This window comes from Apium graveolens, unplaced genomic scaffold (assembly GCF_009905375.1).
Source record: "Apium graveolens cultivar Ventura unplaced genomic scaffold, ASM990537v1 ctg671, whole genome shotgun sequence".
NCBI lineage: Eukaryota > Viridiplantae > Streptophyta > Magnoliopsida > Apiales > Apiaceae > Apium > Apium graveolens.
The window spans coordinates 58,973-80,768 of record NW_027419714.1 but is presented as its reverse complement, the minus strand read 5'-3'; the positions used below and the strand labels follow the sequence as shown (position 1 = coordinate 80,768).

The 21,796-nt window shown below is 36.5% G+C and overlaps 4 protein-coding genes across 5 annotated transcripts; 3 read left to right on the top strand and 1 right to left on the bottom strand.

Moving 5' to 3' along the window:
* The first annotated feature begins 15,236 nt into the window (after positions 1-15,236).
* On the top strand, positions 15,237-15,923 carry LOC141703532 (uncharacterized). The gene has a single exon (XM_074507023.1). The coding sequence runs from the start codon at positions 15,237-15,239 to the stop codon at positions 15,921-15,923; it is 687 nt and encodes a 228-aa protein (XP_074363124.1).
* Positions 15,924-15,998: 75 nt separating this feature from the next.
* LOC141703531 (uncharacterized) lies at positions 15,999-16,784 on the top strand. The gene has a single exon (XM_074507022.1). It carries the CDS (start codon positions 15,999-16,001, stop codon positions 16,782-16,784), a length of 786 nt encoding a protein of 261 aa, XP_074363123.1.
* A 167-nt stretch (positions 16,785-16,951) lies between these two features.
* On the top strand, positions 16,952-17,649 carry LOC141703530 (uncharacterized). The gene is made up of 3 exons (XM_074507021.1): positions 16,952-17,096; positions 17,167-17,338; positions 17,436-17,649. The coding sequence occupies exons 1-3, from the start codon at positions 16,952-16,954 to the stop codon at positions 17,647-17,649; spliced, it is 531 nt and encodes a 176-aa protein (XP_074363122.1).
* Positions 17,650-19,962: 2,313 nt separating this feature from the next.
* Positions 19,963-21,545, bottom strand: LOC141703536 (HVA22-like protein e). 2 transcript variants are annotated; one of them, XM_074507029.1, is made up of 4 exons: positions 21,376-21,545; positions 21,155-21,277; positions 20,284-20,485; positions 19,963-20,198 (listed from the first exon to the last, which is right to left on the bottom strand). In XM_074507029.1, exons 1-4 carry the CDS (start codon positions 21,441-21,443, stop codon positions 20,181-20,183), a joined length of 411 nt encoding a protein of 136 aa, XP_074363130.1. In that variant the 5' UTR covers positions 21,444-21,545; the 3' UTR covers positions 19,963-20,180. The 2 variants fall into 2 exon arrangements, with proteins under 2 accessions (XP_074363130.1, XP_074363129.1); XM_074507028.1 differs by having other exon boundaries at positions 21,367-21,543.
* Between the last annotated feature and the right edge of the window lie 251 nt (positions 21,546-21,796).

Here is a 21,796-nt window from a genome sequence, read left to right as displayed (position 1 = left end):
ATCTCCAACAGGAGTAGCTATATTCATTAGCTATATTAGCATAAAATAGATATTATGTAAAAATTGATGAACTTGCAAGGAATTCTGCTTCAGTGGTATTAGCTATAATGATTAGCTATATTCAAAAAATAGTTTTTATTGTTATTTTTAAATTTTAAGAGTTATATTTTGTCAAAAAGGGTTGATAAGAAATTATTAATAAAAAATAATGTTTTTAACTTAATATAAGTGGGAATAATATATATATATATATGTATAAAATAAAAATATTTACTGATGTTATTATAATATTTAAATCATGAAAAAAATTAGTTAACAAACATTACTTTTATATATTATAAAATATTTAACTAATTTTTTTATCCAAGTAATTTTTAATAGTTTTTTATATCAAAATGTACAATAAAAAATTATATAAGTAATTAATAAAATTGGTTAACATGATTTTTTTACAGCTTTTTGATATTAAATTTTTACAATTAATATTATATAAAGTTAAAATTTAAAATTAAATTAGTATATATATATATTAAATGTAATTATTATATATATATGTAATTTCTTGTAAAACTCCACTCAATTCTAAAATCCCAAACTTTAATTATATATATTTGATGAAGCGAGATGTTAGCGGGAAGGTGTACAGTGGAGGGAAAATAAGCATGACGTGGCTCAAATATAGATGAAAGTCATTCATTCAACAAATGTAGCCTGCCTCTGGGCATCTAAAATTTTACCTAACAGGTGTCTCCCATACTGTTTTTTTTACATATTATCTATATTTTTAAAATTAGGGTTGCCACGTAGATATTATTGCTAACAGGTGCTCTCGGAGATGCTCTTATAACCTCTGCTACCGCATTATTATAACTAACTAACAGAGACTAAAATATAACAATATAATTATAAATTTTCATAATACATAAAAATATTTTAAATTATAGATGTAAAATATAATATTTATTTATTAATATTAGTAACCGGTTCGGTTTTTATCGATTCGGTTGAAATGTATAACCGGAATCGAGCCATTTAAATCGGTTCGATTTTTATGTTTTTTGGTTTCAGATCGATTTTATTCGAATTGGTTTTATCCAGCTTCGGTTCGGTTTCGATTTTAATTCGATTTTTTGTTCAACATAGGCATAGTTAAAATTAAGTAACCACTTCCTGTCATGATTAATATCTATGCGTCAGTCTATTACTATAACTAATGTTTAAATATGTATCACTTCAACGCTAAGTGCCGATAGCACGCTACATCTGTTTAATCATTTACCATCTTCTGTTTAACCCTAGTTCTAGCTCATTTAGATTCTTAATTATGTTATTTAATTATAATGAGCATACTATACTAAATTATTTTTTTCAATATTTAACTTAAAATATTAAAATAATGGTAATTGTAAAAATATTATTTTATCGTTAACTAAATTTATAAAAATTCTAAAATAAGATATGTTTTAATTCTATATTTTATTTAATATATAAGTAATGTTTGTTAATCTGTTTATCTCATTTATTTTTAAATATGTTATCATACTTTTAGTTAATCATAAAAATTATTTAATTTTATTTTTATAATGTTTAGCTTAAAAAATTGTTACAAATATAGAAATGTTATAATATTATTATTAATTTTTTTATTAAATATTATTATTTTATTTTCTCTAATATATATATTTAAAATTAATAAAAAATGATATTTTGAATATAACTAATGATTATAGTTAATACTAATATAATTGATGTTCAACAAAATTTTTAGCTAACAGTTTTAAATATTGCCTTGCAGTTCTAATCATTTGTCATCATTTATAATTATCCACGTCACTACATCTAGACTAAAATAATGTATTTAATCAGTTTTAGGCAGCAAACGTGTTTAGTTTTCTAGAAGAATAAATACATTATTTTAGCCAATCAAACATTATTAATCATGTACGGCCCCTGTCAAATATTCTAGCTCTGTAATTTTTTATCCTAGTTCAGTCACAATATACATTATGTAATTTTTGGTAGAATTGATTTTAGTACTATGCAATTCCATAACTTTGGTCGTAGGGGGGAGAGAATGTTTTCTTCGCTGGACTAACTACTAATTTTTACCAACTACACGAATCTTAGAACTGATCGGTAAAATCTGTTGATATACACTTTGTACAACCGCCCACCTGAATTGCTACTCTTTCCCCGTAAAGATTTAAAAAAGGATGGGTTCATGCTTTAGGTAAAGTTAACATTTTTTTAGATTCGAATGCATTATAACACAAGAGAAAGAGAGATGATTCATTGGACGGTGGTAACTTAAGTGAAACTTTTGAGCACAGGAGATATTGCAGACCAACTAAAACCACTCACTCCTTTTCCTTTTTTATCGGAGATATTGACAATTTGAATTATGAAATTTTTGGTTAACGAGAATGAAAATAAGATTTCAATATATCCATTTTCGTTATACATGCTGAAATGTCATATTTCAATAGAGAATAAGTGTAAATCATGAGATTTTAAGTTGGCCAATATAAATAAGAATGAGATTTTAATACATCCAATTGTGTTAAATTGATTCAAATATCATGATCAAAACGAGGGGTGACAATTCAAAATTTTATAAAATTTTGATTCCTTAGTTCAATGGACGTGCACATGCCATCGTAGAACCACTAGGGGAATGCATACTCTTTATGGTACAATTTTCATAACAAACTTTAGCTGTACGAAGGAAGAGCATGCATTACATATCGAAGTAGTATCTGGCTTTAAGGTCTTCAAAGAAACTTCGTACAAGTTGTTGGTCTCAAAGTACCATTTAATTAAGGTGGATCAATATTCTCTACCCATTCTAAACCCTAAACTAATCAAACACTTGATTGACTTGTATTAACATCTCATATTTTAGAGAAGTAGTTTTGTAAAGGTGATCATTGGCATGGGTTCAAAACATGTGTTGCATGCTTTCACATGGGAGGATATACAATACTACTATATCATTGGGCACCCTCAGAATATTTATATATCGATTTGTGGAGGTACAACCGAATACGTAGCCGTGCATCAATAATGTGCTCGAATATTTTCAAATTTATATACACTTACTGCACATGGCTGAAAGCAATTTTAAAGGCTGAGAATGAAATGAGAGAATAATTTTATTGGTTTAATGGTTCACCATGGCTCCATTAGAACTGCAACCACAATTCTAGACTTAGTTTGAATTGATAATCAAAGGGGCAACCAAATTGTAATGGGGTGATCGACTGAATGACAGGTAAAAACTGTTTACCATACAACGTTGACAAAAATCCAGTAGAATCTTGTTATTCACTAATAATTAATATTGGAACAATTTGTAGAGGAAGTTGAATACAAATTATAATTTTTAATTTTATTAAATTTAAACATTGCTAAACTGAAAATGAAATATAAGATAAAAAAATTTAAGTGATTTATTTTTGACTTGACACATGATTTAAATATTGAAGAAATCATACGCGCAAATTACAAGAATTTCACAACTTATTTTTATAGTGTTTCTCTTCGGAGATAGTACTCTCAACTAAGCTCTATGAAAATATCTATACTAAGGAAGGGAGTCTTTCCCGTGAAAATAAGATATTCTTTTAAACTTAGGAAGTAAGATATTCTTTCGCGTGAAACTTGACAAATGAGTCTAGATTTTATCTTTATATATTGCTTTGAATAACACTCCAATTTGTCATTCCATGAAAATATAATATTTCTTCTTCTTCGGAATCCAAGATCATATGCATGTTTTGTCTTGCCTCCTATTTTGCAAACTGATATCTTCAATCAACCCACGTGCTTTGTCAGATATTATATTTGTTCTCTGTCAAGTCATTGTCAATTGCCCCTTGCTACTTTAGTCATTGATAGTGTAAACTTCTTTGCAGTTGATGAGCTGATACCGTTAGCCATTGATAATCTATTCTCCTTAGTCATTGATGACTCACTTCACTTAAATAGGATTACATGGCATTTCATATTTAAAATCAACCATGCTATTTATTTATCCTTTTAGTCGGTCATTCTTTATCTTGTCTGCAATATGCCATCATTTTTACTATTTTATGCAACTATATTCCTTAAATATGCTGATAATTATCTTGATGGTTTAGACTTCACTTCTTTTAATTATGATTAGATAAAAGGAAGTGATTGAGGGGAGACATATATATATCTTTAATTATATTGTAAGTTACACTAAGGAAATATTAGAATGCAATCATAGAGGTTCTGTTATTTTGAAATGGAGAAAGATAATGTGATTATTTCAATACAAAAATATTGGGATATTCTCGATGGTAACCTTGTACAATTTGCTCTTCTCAATGGTACCATCACGTTTTTGTCTTCTATACATGGTACACTCCTGATAAATACCAATTTCCACATATACACTCCTGTTAGATCAACTGTTAGTCAAACGTTAGTGTACACCTGGAACAAACCTGTAAAGCATTTTAACTGAAATTTGGCACCATTATCTACAATAGACTGTATAATGAACTGTTAATGACAATAACTTAAAAAATACACAAACAATTCTGTATTGACAAAATGTAATTATGACATCATTAACAAAATACGATTAATCATCCTTGCAAAGATATATCATCTGGATACACCAACAATCCAACTTACAAAAACATAGACTATAATAAGCAAAAGTGATATCAGTTTTGAATCTTTCAACCAAAATACCAGAAGTGCTAACAGTTTTTGGTGACAAAAGCATAATAAAAGTGACAAAAATATGTAATCAGGGTTGTTGTGATTGAGTAGTAACGTTTGAAGGTTGTGATGCACTCCCTTTAGTTGCATCTGTTGCTACCTTGGCTACTTTTTTGGCTTCCTTGGCTGGCTCACTGATCTCTAACTCTTGAATTTCTGACTAACTCACGGTCAGCTGCTTTGAGTTCTTTTCCAGTAGAACCTCTCTTACATGTCCTTGCTTTGTGGCCAAAATGACCACAATTTTTGCACTTAACAGTTTTGCTTATTTTGCCTTTTTGGTCTTCACATTCCTCTCTCCTCCTATTTCTACTTGGCCTGCCCACTCCCCTTTTCATCTATGGGGGCATGATGTGAGGGAGACCATCATATGCCGGCCAACTATCCTTATCAGGAACTGAATTGACATTAAAGTTGTAGGTTTGCTTGTAGGTTCTTTCTACTTGACTCTTTAATACTTAAGTAAATATTCCAGAGAAAGAATGGCCAATTCTCCTTGTCTTCTACTCACCACTACATATGCTAATAAAAAATTTCATTATTGGCATTCATTGCCACTGCAGAGAGTAAGACACCCCCATAATTTCCTTTCAAGTGAGTCCCATCAACACCTATAAGAGGTCTATAACCTGCAAGGAATCCCTTCCACATGGGAGTGAGTGAAATGAACACAATGCTTAATAGTAGCTGCTTGGGTATGCTCTCTGTTTCAGCATAAGAACAATACGCCTTTGAATCTGGATTTGTGTCATAGATAATACTTGTATAAGCTGGTAAATCCTTGTAGGATTCATCATGTCCCCCAAAAAGCTTCTCAATAGTATACTTCTTCATTGTGTACCATGTTGATTGTTTCATATAAATTCCATATCTATGAAAAAGTAACTCATTCAAGGCCTTCTCTGAAATTTCAGGGTTTGCTCTTATGTCCTCTAGCAACTTTGAAGAAGGCCACTTCACATCACATATGGGATTGTAGGTCTCCAACCCCCTGTAGCTATGAGTATTTGGTTCAATCTTCTTCACAACCCATATTTGACCCTCGGGCAGCTTACTTGTATGTATCTTCCAACCATAATTTTCAGCATAATAAGTTATTGTGTATCTTTTATTGTCGGCTGCCAGAACATTAATAGAAGATCCCTCTTGAATTGCATAGCCTTTAAAGGTATCCTTGAAGTGAAGTTTGTCCATAAAAATCATCCAGGGCCTTAACACAATTTTGCCAAATTCCTTGTCTTCATATAGCTTCCATTTCTGTATAGCATTTGGTAATAGTTATTATCATCATCTTCATCTATTACCCATTCCACCGTCTAGGTTTCCATCTATCCTAAAACTTCAGAACTTGTGTGATCTCTTCACACTCATCAGCATGAACAGGTCCCCTTGGCCTTACATTTTCCTCACCATCATCAAATTCTTCACCACCAACATTCTCCTGCTCATCAGCATAAAAAACATCCTCCACATTGATAGCATCTTCACTTACATCTGCATCATCATCAAATTCAACCCTCCTTCTTACATTTCTTGTCTCTGCATCAGCTAATTGAACCACACTTTCAGTTGTGGTTGCCACATTACGTGTACACAAAACTAACCATTTCCTCTTTGCTGTAGGTTTTGGTATTTTCCTATTAAATACACCTTCATCTGAAAATGATGCCTTTTTTGTAGCAAGGGAAGTGGTGACAATAGTTGTAGTAGGAGCAGTAGGGGCATTTAGAGTAGGGGAGAATCTAGGACTTCTTCTCACAGGCAAAGCCTCAAAATCTGATTTAGGAGAGATGAGCATTGATGATAAAATAACATTTCTAGATTGACCTCTGTTTTTTGGCTTAGGCTTGGGCTTGGGTTGAAACTTGGTTTTGGATGAGCCTTAAGCTTGGGTTAAGACTTGGTTTTTGGTTGAGCCTTATGTTTGGGTTGCGGCTTAGATTTTGGCCTCACAGGGGCAATTAAAGTATCCTCCAAATCATAAGTCCTGGGAGGTCATCATCCCCTCCAACCACATTTTCAAACCCTCCAACCATATTTTCAGACGCACCTTTCTGAATTTGGTCATTCTTTCACCTTAGATTAAGTACTAACTGGTATAAAGGACTTGTTTTTAAACATATTCCAACCCATATCTTAATTACTTATTTTCCAGACATTATTTCAAATATTTTCATGATATCTAGATAAATATGGGGTAATGATAATTTAGCCTCATACCCTGCTTTTTAGCTTCATTCTCATAATCAATCATAATATCTAATAATGTACATTTATCCAGCTCTACCCTAAAGTCAATAACCTTATTCCTCCAATCGAAACTCAAAACTTTAAAATCATCACTCATTTTGCAAGTATGAAAGACCTAATTACATAAAGAGACACACATATAAGGAGATACAAAATCAAACATGCACTAAACAAAATCATACCTGATATACACACAAAGAGATATAAGTACACACACAAAGAGATACAAGTACGACATGCTTAGATATACAGTTTGAAGGAGGATAAATCATACCTAATAGCTAAAAGTTGTAAATTATTGTTCTAAAACCTTTGATTATTGTTTATACACACTTAGAATCGTTAATCATTCGTCGATAATTGTGTGTATAATCGATGATGCTTCCTTTATAAAATCCTAACCCGACATTTGTATGTATATATATGACTCTTTGTATGACTTGGGACTATATTATGGGATATTATAATTTTTTAAGTAATAAATTATATGTTTATTACATTTTTATTATAAAAATATTCGTATATAATGTGGCACTAATGTTTCGACTAACAGATGTCTACTGTGCATCGTCAATTATTACCAGGAGGGTACCATGTATAGAAAACAAAAACGTGATGGTACCATTGAGAAAAATCAATTATACAAGGGTACCTCCATCGAGAATATCTCAAAAATATTTATGTTGAACTCCCCCAAGTTTTTTTTTCTATTTTTGTTGCATACTTTCCTTAAGTATGCTCATCTTTGTGATTTAGGAAGTTTAGTTACGATTCTACTTTTTTGGCTGTTATTATTTAAGAATTACAAGTGTGTTTGTTCTCAGCTCAATATTTTTTGGCTGTTATTATTTAAAAATTATAATTCTGAAAATATACTGCATTTTGTATTGTTATGAGTTCTGCTACCCATTCTCTTCACTATTTTCTGTACTCATGCCTTTATTATATATCTAACCATATTTGTGGTTGTGGGATCTAAATCCTATCTTTGCTGTTGCAATGGGATACTTACCCCTTTAGCTGTCAAAACCAAAATAAAATCTAAAGCCTCTATTATACTTATCTGTTAGGGGCTTATACATTTGAGTTGAGGAACAATGTAAGTCATGGTCTTTGCAGATATACTCCAATCATGTCATATTAGTATGAAGTTGAGCGGTTGATAATGTGGACTGAAAATTTGATCTTCTTTTTCCACTTGTGGAGGTTGGTGAAGTTGATGGGAAATAAAAGTGGCCAAAGAGGAAATTGCAGTACACTAGTTGTAGTAAGGCAGGGTTTTAGGGGTTAGCTATTAAGCAGTAAGGTTGGCTATTGCTCGGAGAAATTTGGGCTGCAGTTATTCTTGGAGAAAATTGTGGTTTTTTTTGTTTTTTTCCTTATTTTATGATTTATTGGTTCTAGTTATATTAATTTCATCATATGTTATGTGCTTTCTCTTAAAGAATGCAGGAGCTGTTGGATAGCAAGGAAACCCCATAAGAAGCGGCTTCAAATTTTGTATGTGCTATGTTTGGAACACCTCAAAATGTTCTTAGAGGTGTTAGGCTCATGGTGAGAATGATGTTGTGGAATAAAAACTAGAGTGTGTTAGTATTTAATGCTAGGGTTTGTGAGCTTCGACCTTTGATGCCTGCTCTTGCGTTCGGGACTATCGATCCTTGCAAGATGCCTATGTATCTCTGTGTAGTAGAGAATCAATCCAAAACATAGTTCTAGGTTGAGGGGTAGAGCTCTTTATATATAGGTGAGTCTAGGGTTAGACTTGTATTGGGAGACTTGGTGGACAAGTCTCCAACTTAGATGGTGATTAGAAGTCCTATAAGGGAAGGAACTCCAGAACCTTTTGTGTAGGACTTTGAGTCTGTTTAGGACACATGTCTCTGCTCTACTAGCTGTATTGGGCCTAGTCCGTGAACAACTTGTGTTCGTTGACCTTGGCGACCTCAGCTGGTGGGCCTTTTCTACATGGGTCGTCTTGAGTCTGCTATGTGCTCGAACCAGATAGGTCTGTACTGGACTTCAGATAAGAAGCCCAAACATAATTAATGCGCATTTAATGCATCTTTAGGATGAATTTTCTATCCATATCATTTTCCCCCAACTTCCCGGAATACTGCTCGAGTTTTCATGGAAGTTATAATGGTCAATTCGCGACTCGCGGGACTTTCGGCCCTTCTCAGGTATCGGCCATTCATGGGTATCGGCCCTTCATGGGTATCGCCGTTTTATCGTAAAGTGTAGAGAGACCTACACATTTACAATGACTTATTAGTGTGAGTATACACACTTAAGACCTTTGCACATGTTATTTGGATAGTGCTCAACACTAAACGGTCTTAATCGGGACTAAAAAACGAGCATTTATCACCCCTTAACCTTCGTCAAGGTTAATTATAGGGTGAAAGCTGCTAATTGGCCCTAATCGGGGCTAATCGGCCCTAGTCGGGGCTAATCGGCCCTAGTCGGGGCTAATCGGCCCTAGTCGGGGCTAATTTCCATGTACAAGCTGCTAACTAGGCTTAAAAGGGCCTAATTTTAAGCTAGAATGCACTAGTTAGCCTTAATCGAGGCTAATCTGCCATAAACGAGGCTAATCAGGACTAATCAGCATGCATAAACATTAATTATTCCTAATTCACACTAATTATAAGAGTGAATAGGTTAAACGACCATAATCTCGACTAATTTCATCATACGAATCACTAATTTCCCTGATTCGGGTTAATTACGCTTAATATACACTAATCAGCCCTAATCTGGGCTAAATTTCATTAATCGGCCCTAATCGGGTCTAAATTTCATTAATCGGCCCTAATCAGGGCTTAATCTCAAATTCCTAAAAATTTAAAAAATTCCAAATTTTCTCTAATTTTTTCCATTTTTTTCAAAAAATTTTGAAAATTTTCGCAGGGGGTCACCGGGGCCGAGCAGAACCTTCTGCTCGGCCACATGCCCTTGCATGTGGGCTGCTCGGCCTAGGGAGGTCGGCCACCTCCTGGTCGGCCTGGAGCAGGTTCTCCTGCTCCGTGCTGACCAGGGGGTGCTTACTCCATTTTTTTTGTAGAACCTCTTACTTAGAGTCGAGTCATTTGCGCTCTTTGCTAAGCTACACTCACTCTCAGTTACCCATGGGATTAATCCCATGGTTGTCCTAGAGTTCCTCAGGGGTTTGCTACGCATGTTTCAGTGAATGTTCCGTACTCATTCTAGCGAACGTTCTGTACTCGTTCTTGCTGAGCGTTCTGTGTTCTATTGAACTTGTTCTTATAGGAAGTTATATACTTCACTAAGCTTGCCCAAACTTGCTCTATAGGATGTTCTGTACCCCAACAGACGCGTTCTCGTAGACGTTCTAGTCTTCATGAAACTTAACTCTGCTGGGAATTATCCTTTTCGAGAAACTTCCAAAGGACCTCTCAAGAGGGCCTCCGGAGCAACTGTTGAAGGCATCAGGGCTCTCTTACAGGAGCTTCTGGTCGGCCAAAAGACCTCAATTTGTTGGCTGGTCGGCCAGGGCCACTACAGAGGAAAATTATGGTCGTCTTGGCTCTACTACGGAGGCTCTTGGTTGGGCGAAAGGCCTCAATTTGTTGGCTGGTCGGCCGGGAGCACTAAGGAGGCAAATCGTGGTCGTCTTGGCTCTGCTACGCAGGCTTCTGGTCAGCCAAAAGGCCTCAATTTATTGGCTGGTCGGTCTGGAGCACTCCGGAGGGAAGTTGTGATCGTCTTGGCTCTGCTACAGAGGCTCCTGGTTGGCCAAAAGGCCTCAATTTATTGGTTGGACGTCCGAGAGCACTATAGAGGCAAATTGTGGCCGTCTTGGCTCTGCTACATAGGCTCCTGATTGGCCAAAAGGCCTTAATTTGTTGGTTGGTCGGCCGAGAGCACTACAGAGGCAAGTTATGGCCATCTTGGCTCTGCTACGGAGGCTCCTGGTTGGCCAAAAGGCCTCAATTTGTTGGTTGGTCGGCCGGGAGCACTCCGGAGGGAAATTGTGGCCATCTTGGATCTACTACGGAGGAACCTGGTTGGCCAAAATGCCTCAATTTATTGGATGGTTGGCCAGGGCTACTCTGGATGGACCTTGAGAGCCTCCTGCAGGGTAGTCTGATCCGTCAGGAGGAGAACATTCTGTTCTCGTACTCGTGAGTTCAGCTAAAAAGCTAATCTTGTCTTAATCTTTACAAGCTTGGCTAATCATTGTGATTATTATAATCAATCCTTAGTTAAGACTATCGACTTATGTTTAGCCTCAACCAGGTTTTTCTCGGAGGACTGATATGATAAGCGTTGTCCTTCATCGCTTTCTTCGTTTATTATGTCATCCTCTCTTATTTTTTGATCGCTTTTCTCCACCATTTCCGATATTCTTTTCGAGAGGTACCTGCTAGCGCGAACCAGACAGACTTACGACCTGTTGTAGCAGGTGACCCTTTTCCTATAAAAGAAGATGAGAAGTGCTCATTTTCATTCACACTTTCATTTCTCAACTTCTCAAATTCTCAAACTCTTTCAAGTTTTTATCTTTCTTCAAGCTATTCAAGAATGTCTAATGGGCAAGGTCCTAACAAGTCCTCTTTCTCCCAGAAGGAAACTCTGCACAAGAGGGTTACTCTTCACTCCCTTCAAGGTATAGCTCTCGTCTCTACCTTCTGCATTAACCGTTTTTCCAATAGCCTAAAGATTATGTTAGACGAGAGGGCGGACGAGTACCCAAGTACCGTCCATTTCGATGCGTTTCATCACAGGAGTATGCTCCGTGAGAAAGATGTCGAAGAGATTCAGTCGACTTACTCCTGACCCGACTGCTTAAAGATTCGTAAAGCTAAGCCTAGTGAGAGGGCTTGCAACCTCTGCCACTAAAGGCTATTCGTGTATAAGGCGGCCCTTAAGTCCGGGCTATGGTTTCCACTGCACCCTTTCATTTCTAGCTGAGCTCAAGATTCATCCATGTCAGCTTTACCCCAACTTGTGGGCTTTCATTATTTTGTTCATAGTGAGATGTCATGACTTGGGCATCCCCTTGAGTGTGACGATGTTTCAAAGCATTTTCATGATGAAAGCTTCTCTTTTGAACAAACCTGGTTGGGTTGTGATACGACATAGAGCTCACGTTCCTCATATGGTGAACACCAGCTATCTTCATGACTCAAACCACAAATGGAACAAGAAGTTTGTGGTCGTTGAATGGAAGGTGGAGATTGGGGGACATACTTCATACTTGACTTCAGCAGCCCAGTTGATAGTTCTCATTACATTCTTAATCTTTCGGATGCTGAGCTTCTAGCCCGAGACCTCCTCATTGATGATGACAGGAGAACTCCTTACTGGGAGTTCGTAACCGAAACCAAGCTCGTCGAAGCTGGCCTTAGCAGCCTCTCTATAGAGGGTATTTATTTTTGTTTCTCCTTAACTTTGTGCAAGTTTATTCTTATATTTGCCTTCTTTTCTTCTTATTTCAGCTGCTGAGGCTCTTGACGCCAACGTCAACATGAGCAATGCAATTACGGGTAGGATGGCTAGAGATGCAGCTTAGAAGGCCAACCGCGTTCCTAAGATCCCTGCCTTCCTTGAGGAGTCAGGATCCGAACAGAAGATGACTAAAGACTTTGATGGGAATGCAAGAACCCCTTTTAAACCAGGATGTGGTATCTCTACCAATGACTTTGTACTCAGTAGTCCGGTCCTTACCCTTGACTGGTCGAAGAACTGCATTACTCCTCCTGAACTTCTATTTGTCTCTGCTGGTGAGAAGTTCTCGAGGCCGAGATGCCGGGGGCTCAAGCCTTGTACCAGGTACACTTCAACTTGTATAAATTTCCGTTTAAGTGCACTTTTTTCTCGAAAAATTTATGGGAATCACTCCTATAGGGGGTCCTAGTCGGTCTCAAGGCTCCATTCGTAGCCTGGTCGGCCAAAGTTGGTCAGCCTAGCTTGAGGCCTTGTGTATTGGGGACTGGGCCCTTCTTACTTAAGCTTTTTATAACTCTATTTATGTTTTCCTTGTCAGGACAACGCCTACATCGCGGCGTTCTCCACTCAGGCTATTAAGATGAGAGGCGAATATGCTGCGCTGCAGTCTTCACGAATAAAATGAAGATTTTTTCAGATGAGTGGGAGGCGCTTTACCAGCACGCCTCCTTCTCGGAGCAACATCTTCATCCGATGATTCAGAGTCTCTATCAGTATAAGATCTAGAGAATTCTTGATCCTCCGGAATAGGAACAAAGCCATGTATGTATCGGGGTGTCCGCCCTTGTGTTTCACTCCAATTAGAGTGTTCACATCCTCCAGCTTCGGGGTATAGAGGCATCCCGTAAGGAGGGTTAGTGGTCACGATCGCCGAGTACTCATATCCAACGGGCTGAGGGTTCACAGGTGCTGAAATTGGGGATTAATCCCTTGAGGAGCCGGGGGATTCGTCCCTTATGGATGAGCCTCAGTTGCCCCTACCAGGGTTCCTCCTTGGTGGAGGCATAAGTTGAGTGTAGTGGTACTTCCACCACTGATGCGATTGTTTGCGAAGGGACAGGAGTGTTTGTTCCACTATTATTTCTGCTCCTTGTATTCACCATGGTTGTTATAGTCTTCCCACAGACGACGCCAAATGTTGTGGAATAAAAACTATAGTGTGTTAGTATTTAATGCTAGGGTTTGTGAGTTTCGAGTTTTAATGGATGCTCTTACGTTCGGGACTATCAGTCCTTGCAAGATGCCTACGTATGCATATCTCTGTGTAGTAGATAATCAAGCCAAAAACGTAGTTCTAGGTTGAGGGGTAGAGCCCTTTATATAGAGGTGAGTTTAGAGTTAGACTTGTGTTGGGGGACTTGGTGGACAATTTTTCAACTTAGATGGTGATTAGGAGTCCTATAAGGGAAGGAACTCCAGAACCTTCTGTTTAGGACTTTGAGTCCATTTAGGACACATGTCTCTTCTTTTCCAGCCGTATTGGGCCTAATCCGTGAACATCTTGTGTTCGTGGACTTTAACGACCTCAGCTGGTGGGCCTTGCTACATGGGCCATCTTGAGTCTACTACGAGCTCGGATTAGACAGGTCTGTACTGGACTTTAGACAAGAAACTCAAATATAATTAATGTGACATTTATTGTGTATTTAAGATATATTTTTTATCCATATCAAATGATATCATATAATTTTTTACTGGATAGATGGTCACAACATTGATGTTTATACTATATACACTTGTGTAAGATTCTCTGACTGAAGGGATCTTAAAATTTGAATTCATGTACCTGAATATGTTTATACATGCACTGGCCTAGAGGGCATGTGTAGGTGAGTATGACATATACAATGGCCTAAGTTTTCCTGAACAAAATGACCGAAAGCATGTTTAAAATCAGAACGAAATAGAGAACAATTTTTCATTTCCTAGTCCTTGCTATAGTGTTAGATAAACGTTTTATTTAGATCCTTAATCAAATTTAAACAACGTACTCATATGAACAAATTGACTTGGAGGCTGGCAGATAAAGAGGTTAAAATGTATTGGGATCCGACCACTTGTCCAAGGGTAACCACTTGTCCAAGGGTAAGCGCGGATAAGGTAGGTATGCGGAGGATAAAATGTACTTCAGAATTAGCCTACCCCTTGCCATATGTATGATGTACTTCAGAAGGTTTATTGTTTAGTGTTCTTAATTCTTCTAGCTTTGCATTCACTCTAATGCTTGTTATGTTTATGTAACTTTTCATGCGCGTGTATTAAGTTAGAGGCACAAGGCAAAGTGGCTATCTCTATACTAATTACACCATGCGTTACTTGACTCTACTTTTTTGTTATCTGAATAGTGTTAGTTACCAACACTATATACCAGCAGAAAGAACTACCACAACCAGGGGCGGAGGCACAACAAAGACTGTGGTGGGCTGCAGCCCAGGTTAAAAAAAATATTCAATATTTTTATATTTTCCAGCCCAAACATTTTGATGTCAGCGCAACCCAAATTTTTCAGTAAACACCTTAGACTCACAATCACAAACACGGGAAGTAGTACATCGAGTTAGAGTTACATAACACAAAAACACCAAAGTTCTACAATTAGGTATCAATATTCAGGAAAGGAAGAAGAAATAGAGACTTACAGGTAATAAGATTATTCATCTCTTTCTTGATTTATTGTTTATGTTCTTCCCAATTAGGTTTTTTAATTTACAATCCTTTTTAATCTCTTTTCCTCTCTTTTTTACAGAAAATATATAATGGCATCTCAGGGAAAAAAGAGGGGAAGAACATTATTTTCGTTTTTCAAATCAAGTGTATCTACACCTGCAAATGAGGTACAAATACAATCTCCATCTAATGTTGATATTGAAGAAAACCCATCTACAAGATTTGAAAATGATGAACCTGTTTTTAAATCTCCAAGAGTTGAAATCGATCTTAAAACTCTTGAACGAGATCCTGGAATTCGAATTCCAATATGGCAACATCCCGTTAATCAAAGAGATGAAATAAGACGAGCTTATATCAAAATGGGTCCGTATCAACCTAAGTTAGTAGAGTATCCAAGAACAAGATATGGAACACGGACACAACCTCGTAGATTTCAATATTCGTGGTTTGAAAATTTTTGTTGGCTAAAGTACTCTCCGGAAAAGGATGCAATATTTTGTTTTCCTTGTTATATTTTTGAAAAAAAAGCACATCTTCATCCCACATTTACTATTGATGGATTTAATTATTGGAAGAGGGTTAATGATGGACCGAGATGTCCACTTATATTGCACGTGAGAGTTCCTAATTCACCACATAGGAAAGCAGTACAATGCGTTGAAGAATTAACAAAAGTAAGAAGACATGTTGATAAAGTGTTGAATGCTCAAAGTGCAGAAGAAATTCAGAAAAATAGGTTGCGACTTACAGCAACCATTGAAAGTGTTCGATAGCTTAGTTTGCAGGCTTGTGCATTTAGAGGTCACGATGAATCTCCAACTTCTAACAATCGTGGCAATTTTATAGAGATGGTAAAATTTATAGGTCGAATGAATGAAGACATTGGTGATATTGTATTAGCAAGAGCTCCAAAAAATACAAAATATACTTCACCGACTATTCAAAAAGAAATTTTGCACATTATCGCAAATAGAGTCAGAGGAAAAATTCGTGAAGAAGTTGGAGATGCAAAGTTCTGTATATTGGTTGATGAAGCTAAAGATTCAGCAAATAAAGAAGAGATGTCAATTATTTTGAGGTTTGTTGACCATCTTGGTGTCTTACGAGAGCGTTTCTTTGAGATTGTTCATGTTCCAAACACTAGTGCTGCAACATTGAAAGAAAAAATATCCACTATTCTTTCTCGATATAATTTGCACAACTCTAACATGAGGGGTCAAGGGTACGACGGTGCTAGCAATATGTCAGGTTCTTGGAATGGACTTCAGGCTCTATTTCTTAAGGAGTGTCCTTATGCATATTACATACACTGCTTTGCTCATAGATTACAACTAACATTAGTTGGAGCTTCTACAAAAGAGACTTCTGTTTATCTGTTTTTCTCAAAACTTTTAGCCATTGTTAATCTTATTGGATGTTCTCCAAAATGGCACACTGAGTTACATTCTGCCCAAGCTATTAAAATTGCTAATATGGTGACTTTGGGTGAGCGTGATACTGGAAGAGGTATAAATCAGATTGGCAATCTTCATAGGAGTGGTTCAACTCGCCGGAGCTCTCATTTTGGTTCCATTTGCAGTTTAATAGATATGTATGGAGCAATCATTTCAGTGCTTGAAAGTATTGTTGAATAAGGTAATTCTAGTTCACTACGTGGAGACGTGGAGAAACAACTGGTTGTTTACTATTTATGAGATCATTTGATTTTATTTTCACACTTTATATGATGCATAAAATTATGGGGGTCACCGATTTATTTTGCCGAGCTTTACAACACAAATCTCTTGACATTTTAAGTGCCATGGATCTTGTTTCAACTATGAAGACACTGCTACTTACCTTGAGGGAAGAAGGATTTGATCATCTCCTTTTGTATGTGCAATCTATTTGTCCACAACATGGTGCTGAAATTCCAGATTTGGATGCTTTGTACAAAAGTGCAACAGGTCGTTCATGCCAACAAAAAAAATTCAATGATAATCAGCCAACACTACCATTTTAATATCTTTAATTTAGCAATTGATTTTCAGCGAGAGGAGCTGAATTCCAGATTTAGTGATGGAGCAGTTGAACTTCTTGTACTTAGCTCTGCATTGGACCCTAAAGACAATTTTAAATCATTTAAAGCTGAGGAGATTTACAGGCTTGGGGAAATTTTTTATCCAGAAGACTTTACTAAACAGGAAAGGCAATGACTTGAAATGTAAACTTGAGCATTGTAAACTTGATGTGGTTCATCATGAGAGCTTTCAAAATCTGTGTACCATCAATGAGTTATGTTGCAGTTTAGTCGAAACAAGCAAGTTGCATCACTATAATTTGATTGACCGGTTGATTCGTTTATTTTTAACTTTACTAGTTTCTACCGCAACGACAGAACACTCCTTTTCTGCTATGAAACTTGTTAAAACTGCTCTACGCAATAAAATGGAAGATGAGTTTTTACAAAATTCTATGATGCTTTACATTGAACGAGACCTTGTTGAAGATATCGATTAAGATTCGATAATAAATGAATTTTATTCAATTAAAAATCGAAGGCTGCAACTCAAATAACAAATAAGAATTGCTCAAATTTAATAGCTAATTTGTAAAACTTATATGATATTATTAAATGTTTATGAGTAAGTTAGGGCCTGATTTTCATTCTTGTTTTGCAGGTATAAAGCACCTGTTGGTTTGTTTTCTATTGGTTACCACTACTTTGTGGCTTCTACTTCTTTGTGTTAGTAAACTCTATTTAATTTTATTAAAGTACTTGTTATATATTTGATAGCCTAGATAAGATTATAATCCTGCCTCCGCCCTTTACCACAACCCCGCTACCTTACTCCAAATCTGTAGTTTCTATTACAAGGAATTTTACCTTCATATATGATTTTATTTGAACTTACAACTGAGCCCAAACCTTTTCTAATCCACCTTTTACATCTCTATAATTATTTCGCTAGTGATGCAATACGTCGCACAGTCTCCTTGGGTAAAACTGATCTCTACTTGTTACTAATTCTTATAAAGCTCAGCTTCAAGCCTCCTCTGTTTATTAACCCTTGCAATAAAAACATATGCCATCTTGTTCAAGTCTTTCTCATGTGACAATAACTCTTCCCTGTCTGATTTTTCCTCGTGATGTTTTTGTAACGAACGTCCTTCTCTAGGAACTGAAGTTTTTTCATGTCTACGAGTGACTATATTTGTTCTTTTCGGCTTCAAAGCAACTGTAATCATCTGGTAACTTTGAGCCCCAAGGTGTCTGGGATCTCCATTTTGTGGTTCGCATCTATCAACTTCTATATGAGTCGTCCCTCGGGCTAACTGAATACGGTGAAGATTCATATTCAATATCTGTCCTTTCTCCAAAGGAACCTCGGGGTTTCCACTTTCTTTGTCTGAACCTCGTAGAATTTGACACCTAGATTCATTTCCTTGAGAAGGCTGTGGTATGGTGTATATTTTAAACTCTCCTACAAGAAAAAGGACAATGAGGTTACCTACGATGAACACAACCTTGGCGCTTAAGAAGAGTGAAAGAACTGTCGGAAGACACACGGAGAGGAAGACATTGACAGTAGCGCAGAGAGGGGGATACCAAAAAGAACTAAAAAACAATAAGCTACATGACATTGTAGTTAAAATATAAAGAAGTAAACTGCTAATAAATTGTTGGTTCCTCAACTTGTTGATGGCTTGGATGTTGTGTATAATCAATGAATCCATTATTACTGAAAGAAATGAATTTAGTGTAGAGAAGATAGGCTTTGTCAAGGTGTCTACTTAGTACCCAGTAGTTTTAGGCTATTAGCCCCATTGTGAAGAACACAAAGCACGTAAAAATGTGACTGAACATAGAGCATAGTAAACACTGAGCTTTATAATGTGGTGAAAAGATAGGTAATGGAATTGCTTTAGATTTATTTATTGTGTAAGGGCAGATGCTTTGGGTTAAAGCTCTGTGGGGAGATTACTTATCGTGCTGATTAGAATTTTCTACATTTTTGCCAATGGTTTTGTATCGGTTTGCCGTAAAAGGGGGATGCACTAGAGTAAAAAGAAGAAGATTAATAATAATTAACTTGCTAGTGATCAGACCAATATGGTTTTGCTTCCTCGTGTGTATCATTCAAACTATAAGTGGAACTATAAGATTGGAAGGGGAAAAAGTATTTGACAACCTAATTCTTTAACCTGGACTCCTAAGGGGGGGAAAATACATGTTAGGATTTGTTAAAATAGCTATCGTATTTTAACCCCACCATTGTACTTACTCTTATACTTTCAAATTTACGAATCAACTTACCTATCCAGATTCCTAACACCTAGTTTCTTTTTCCCCATCTCAACACCTGAAACAACTCTCTTAACTTAGTTTGTGGAGTGAGTCCACAAACTGACAAAACCCCGACGGGCTTCAACAGTATTGCTTTCAAGTTACAGTATATGAAAATGAGACACTGTCTGCGCAAGAAATACTTGAAGAGAAGTGATCAGGAAACAGAGGGAAAAAAAAGCACCATAAACTATAGCAATAACAAGGGGCGTAGACTTGCCAAATATAGTGAGAAAACATTGCTTCGATACAGATTGATTATCAACCCAAGTCCGTTCGAGAATCATCACTAGCTGTTACAACTAACCAAGCTTCAAGATGCTCTAGAATGAATCAACTCCACAATCGAATTGATGACGACTAAAGTTTGAATCATTTTAGAGCATCTTCCTAGCTTTGGTTAGTTATAACAGCTAGTTATATTCGCCTAATGTCTCTGTCATAGCCAAATGTATAACAATGTAGTTTTATCCGTTCCCAAGAGCTTTCTGATGACAGGCGAAAATATATATATTATAGTTCAGTCGGTTAAGCTGCTTAGATTTGATTACAACTAGAAACATAAGATTCACAAACTAAAACATTCAGTGTTACAGTCAAGGCCCACACACAAAGGAAAAACAAGAGGATTAGCTTTTTTTCAGAAAGAAAAGTTACATGCCATGTCCCCTTGACTCACTATCCTTGAAAATCTTTCATTTACTCATGACTGATGCTCGTCCTGCCCAAAACATTTTACAAAGATGTTAGATATTGCAAGAATCAAACACACACATTTAAACTCATAGCAGATTGTAAGTACTCACTTTGTTAGGAGTCAAGAAATCGACAAATTTATTCTTGAGCTTAGAGGTGTTAGGATACTGGCTGTGACGGAGCGCTCCCCCTGCATATTTCTTGAAAAGTTGCTCTCTCACATACTTCTCGTAAATGAAAGCAGCTCCTCTGAACTGAGGTAACACTAACCATGCCACAAATGCTAGTTTCACATCATACCATAGTGGGAACCTGTGTAATTTAAGTAAATTAACATTGTTTGTTCATATAAATTCAGATAGGTTTGTTGCAACTTGCAAACTTGCAAAAGTCAACGAAAACAAAAGGGAAATCTATGTAAGAGTAATGACATGGTTCAAATTCGACCGTGAATGAGTTTGTTGACTCTCTTAAAGTTTTTGGGGGCTAATTAGTAAAGAAAACTGCATCCCGGATGAGCTCAAGTGTTCCACATAATTGCAATGAATTGGGTGCTTGTACATAACATCTCTCATTACAACTAGTATATGGAAGAATCGGTATATTTAGTTGCAGTACTTAATGTAAAACAAGGAGAAATTATCTATAGAGGAATGCTACATTTCCCAAATTAGATTCCCAATAAGCTCCCTTATAAATAAAATTGGGCATTCATTTAAAATCCACTCTAATATGAATTGGACATGAGCGAGCCCAATGACTCGTCATAAATGGATTTGAGAACCATTCTAAATCCAATTAGAGCCCAATTGGGTCTGCAATTAGCTTAATGGCTCCTCTGTTACCTCACTCAATTCCAATTTGTAATATGTAACGGTTTTTCGCTACAAAAAGAGAAAAACTAAAACCAAGCAGTTACGTGTAATATCTCCCTCGCTCCCTTTACGAAACCCTTGTTGAACGCAAAAAAAGTAGACATACCATTCCAAGGCGGGTTGAAACAGCATCTCAACGAGAGTGAGAAAGGAGTAAAGTATCCAATACGCAAGCCACTGCTCATCATCCACCTTTGAGGTACTCTCTATTGCCATCACCGATGCATACCTACAAAATTATCATAAGATAAAAAAACCATAAAATTCATGTTCTTATGTAAAAAGAAAGAAAAAGGTTGGAGGATGAAGAGCAGTTACAGGGGATACAATAACATGGTGACTGGGCCAGCTAAGGTGTGAAGAAAAGTGAGAAAAGTCCATAGACGATCTTCCATAGTTATGGAGAAAGGAGAATCAAGTGATTTATGCAAGTAAGCTTAGGATGAAGTAGAGAGAGTAAAGTGAAAAATAGTGGGTGTTGGTATTGGAAAAAAAGGAGGGGGGGGGGGGTTTAAATAGGGAGGGGGGCAGAGTGTGAATGGGAAGTGAGTTAAATTAACGAGGTAGCCAAAGTATCTGATTCTGGACTTAATGTTAAGCACCGCCCATGTCCTAAACTATTATGTTGTCCTTTTTCTGTATTTTTGGGTACTTGAGTTGTACCAAGGAGTGAGGAGTGAGATTACCGTCACGTGTCAGTCAGTGCGGTCGGATTTCTTGTGCCATTAACTTTCTGGATTTTTCATTT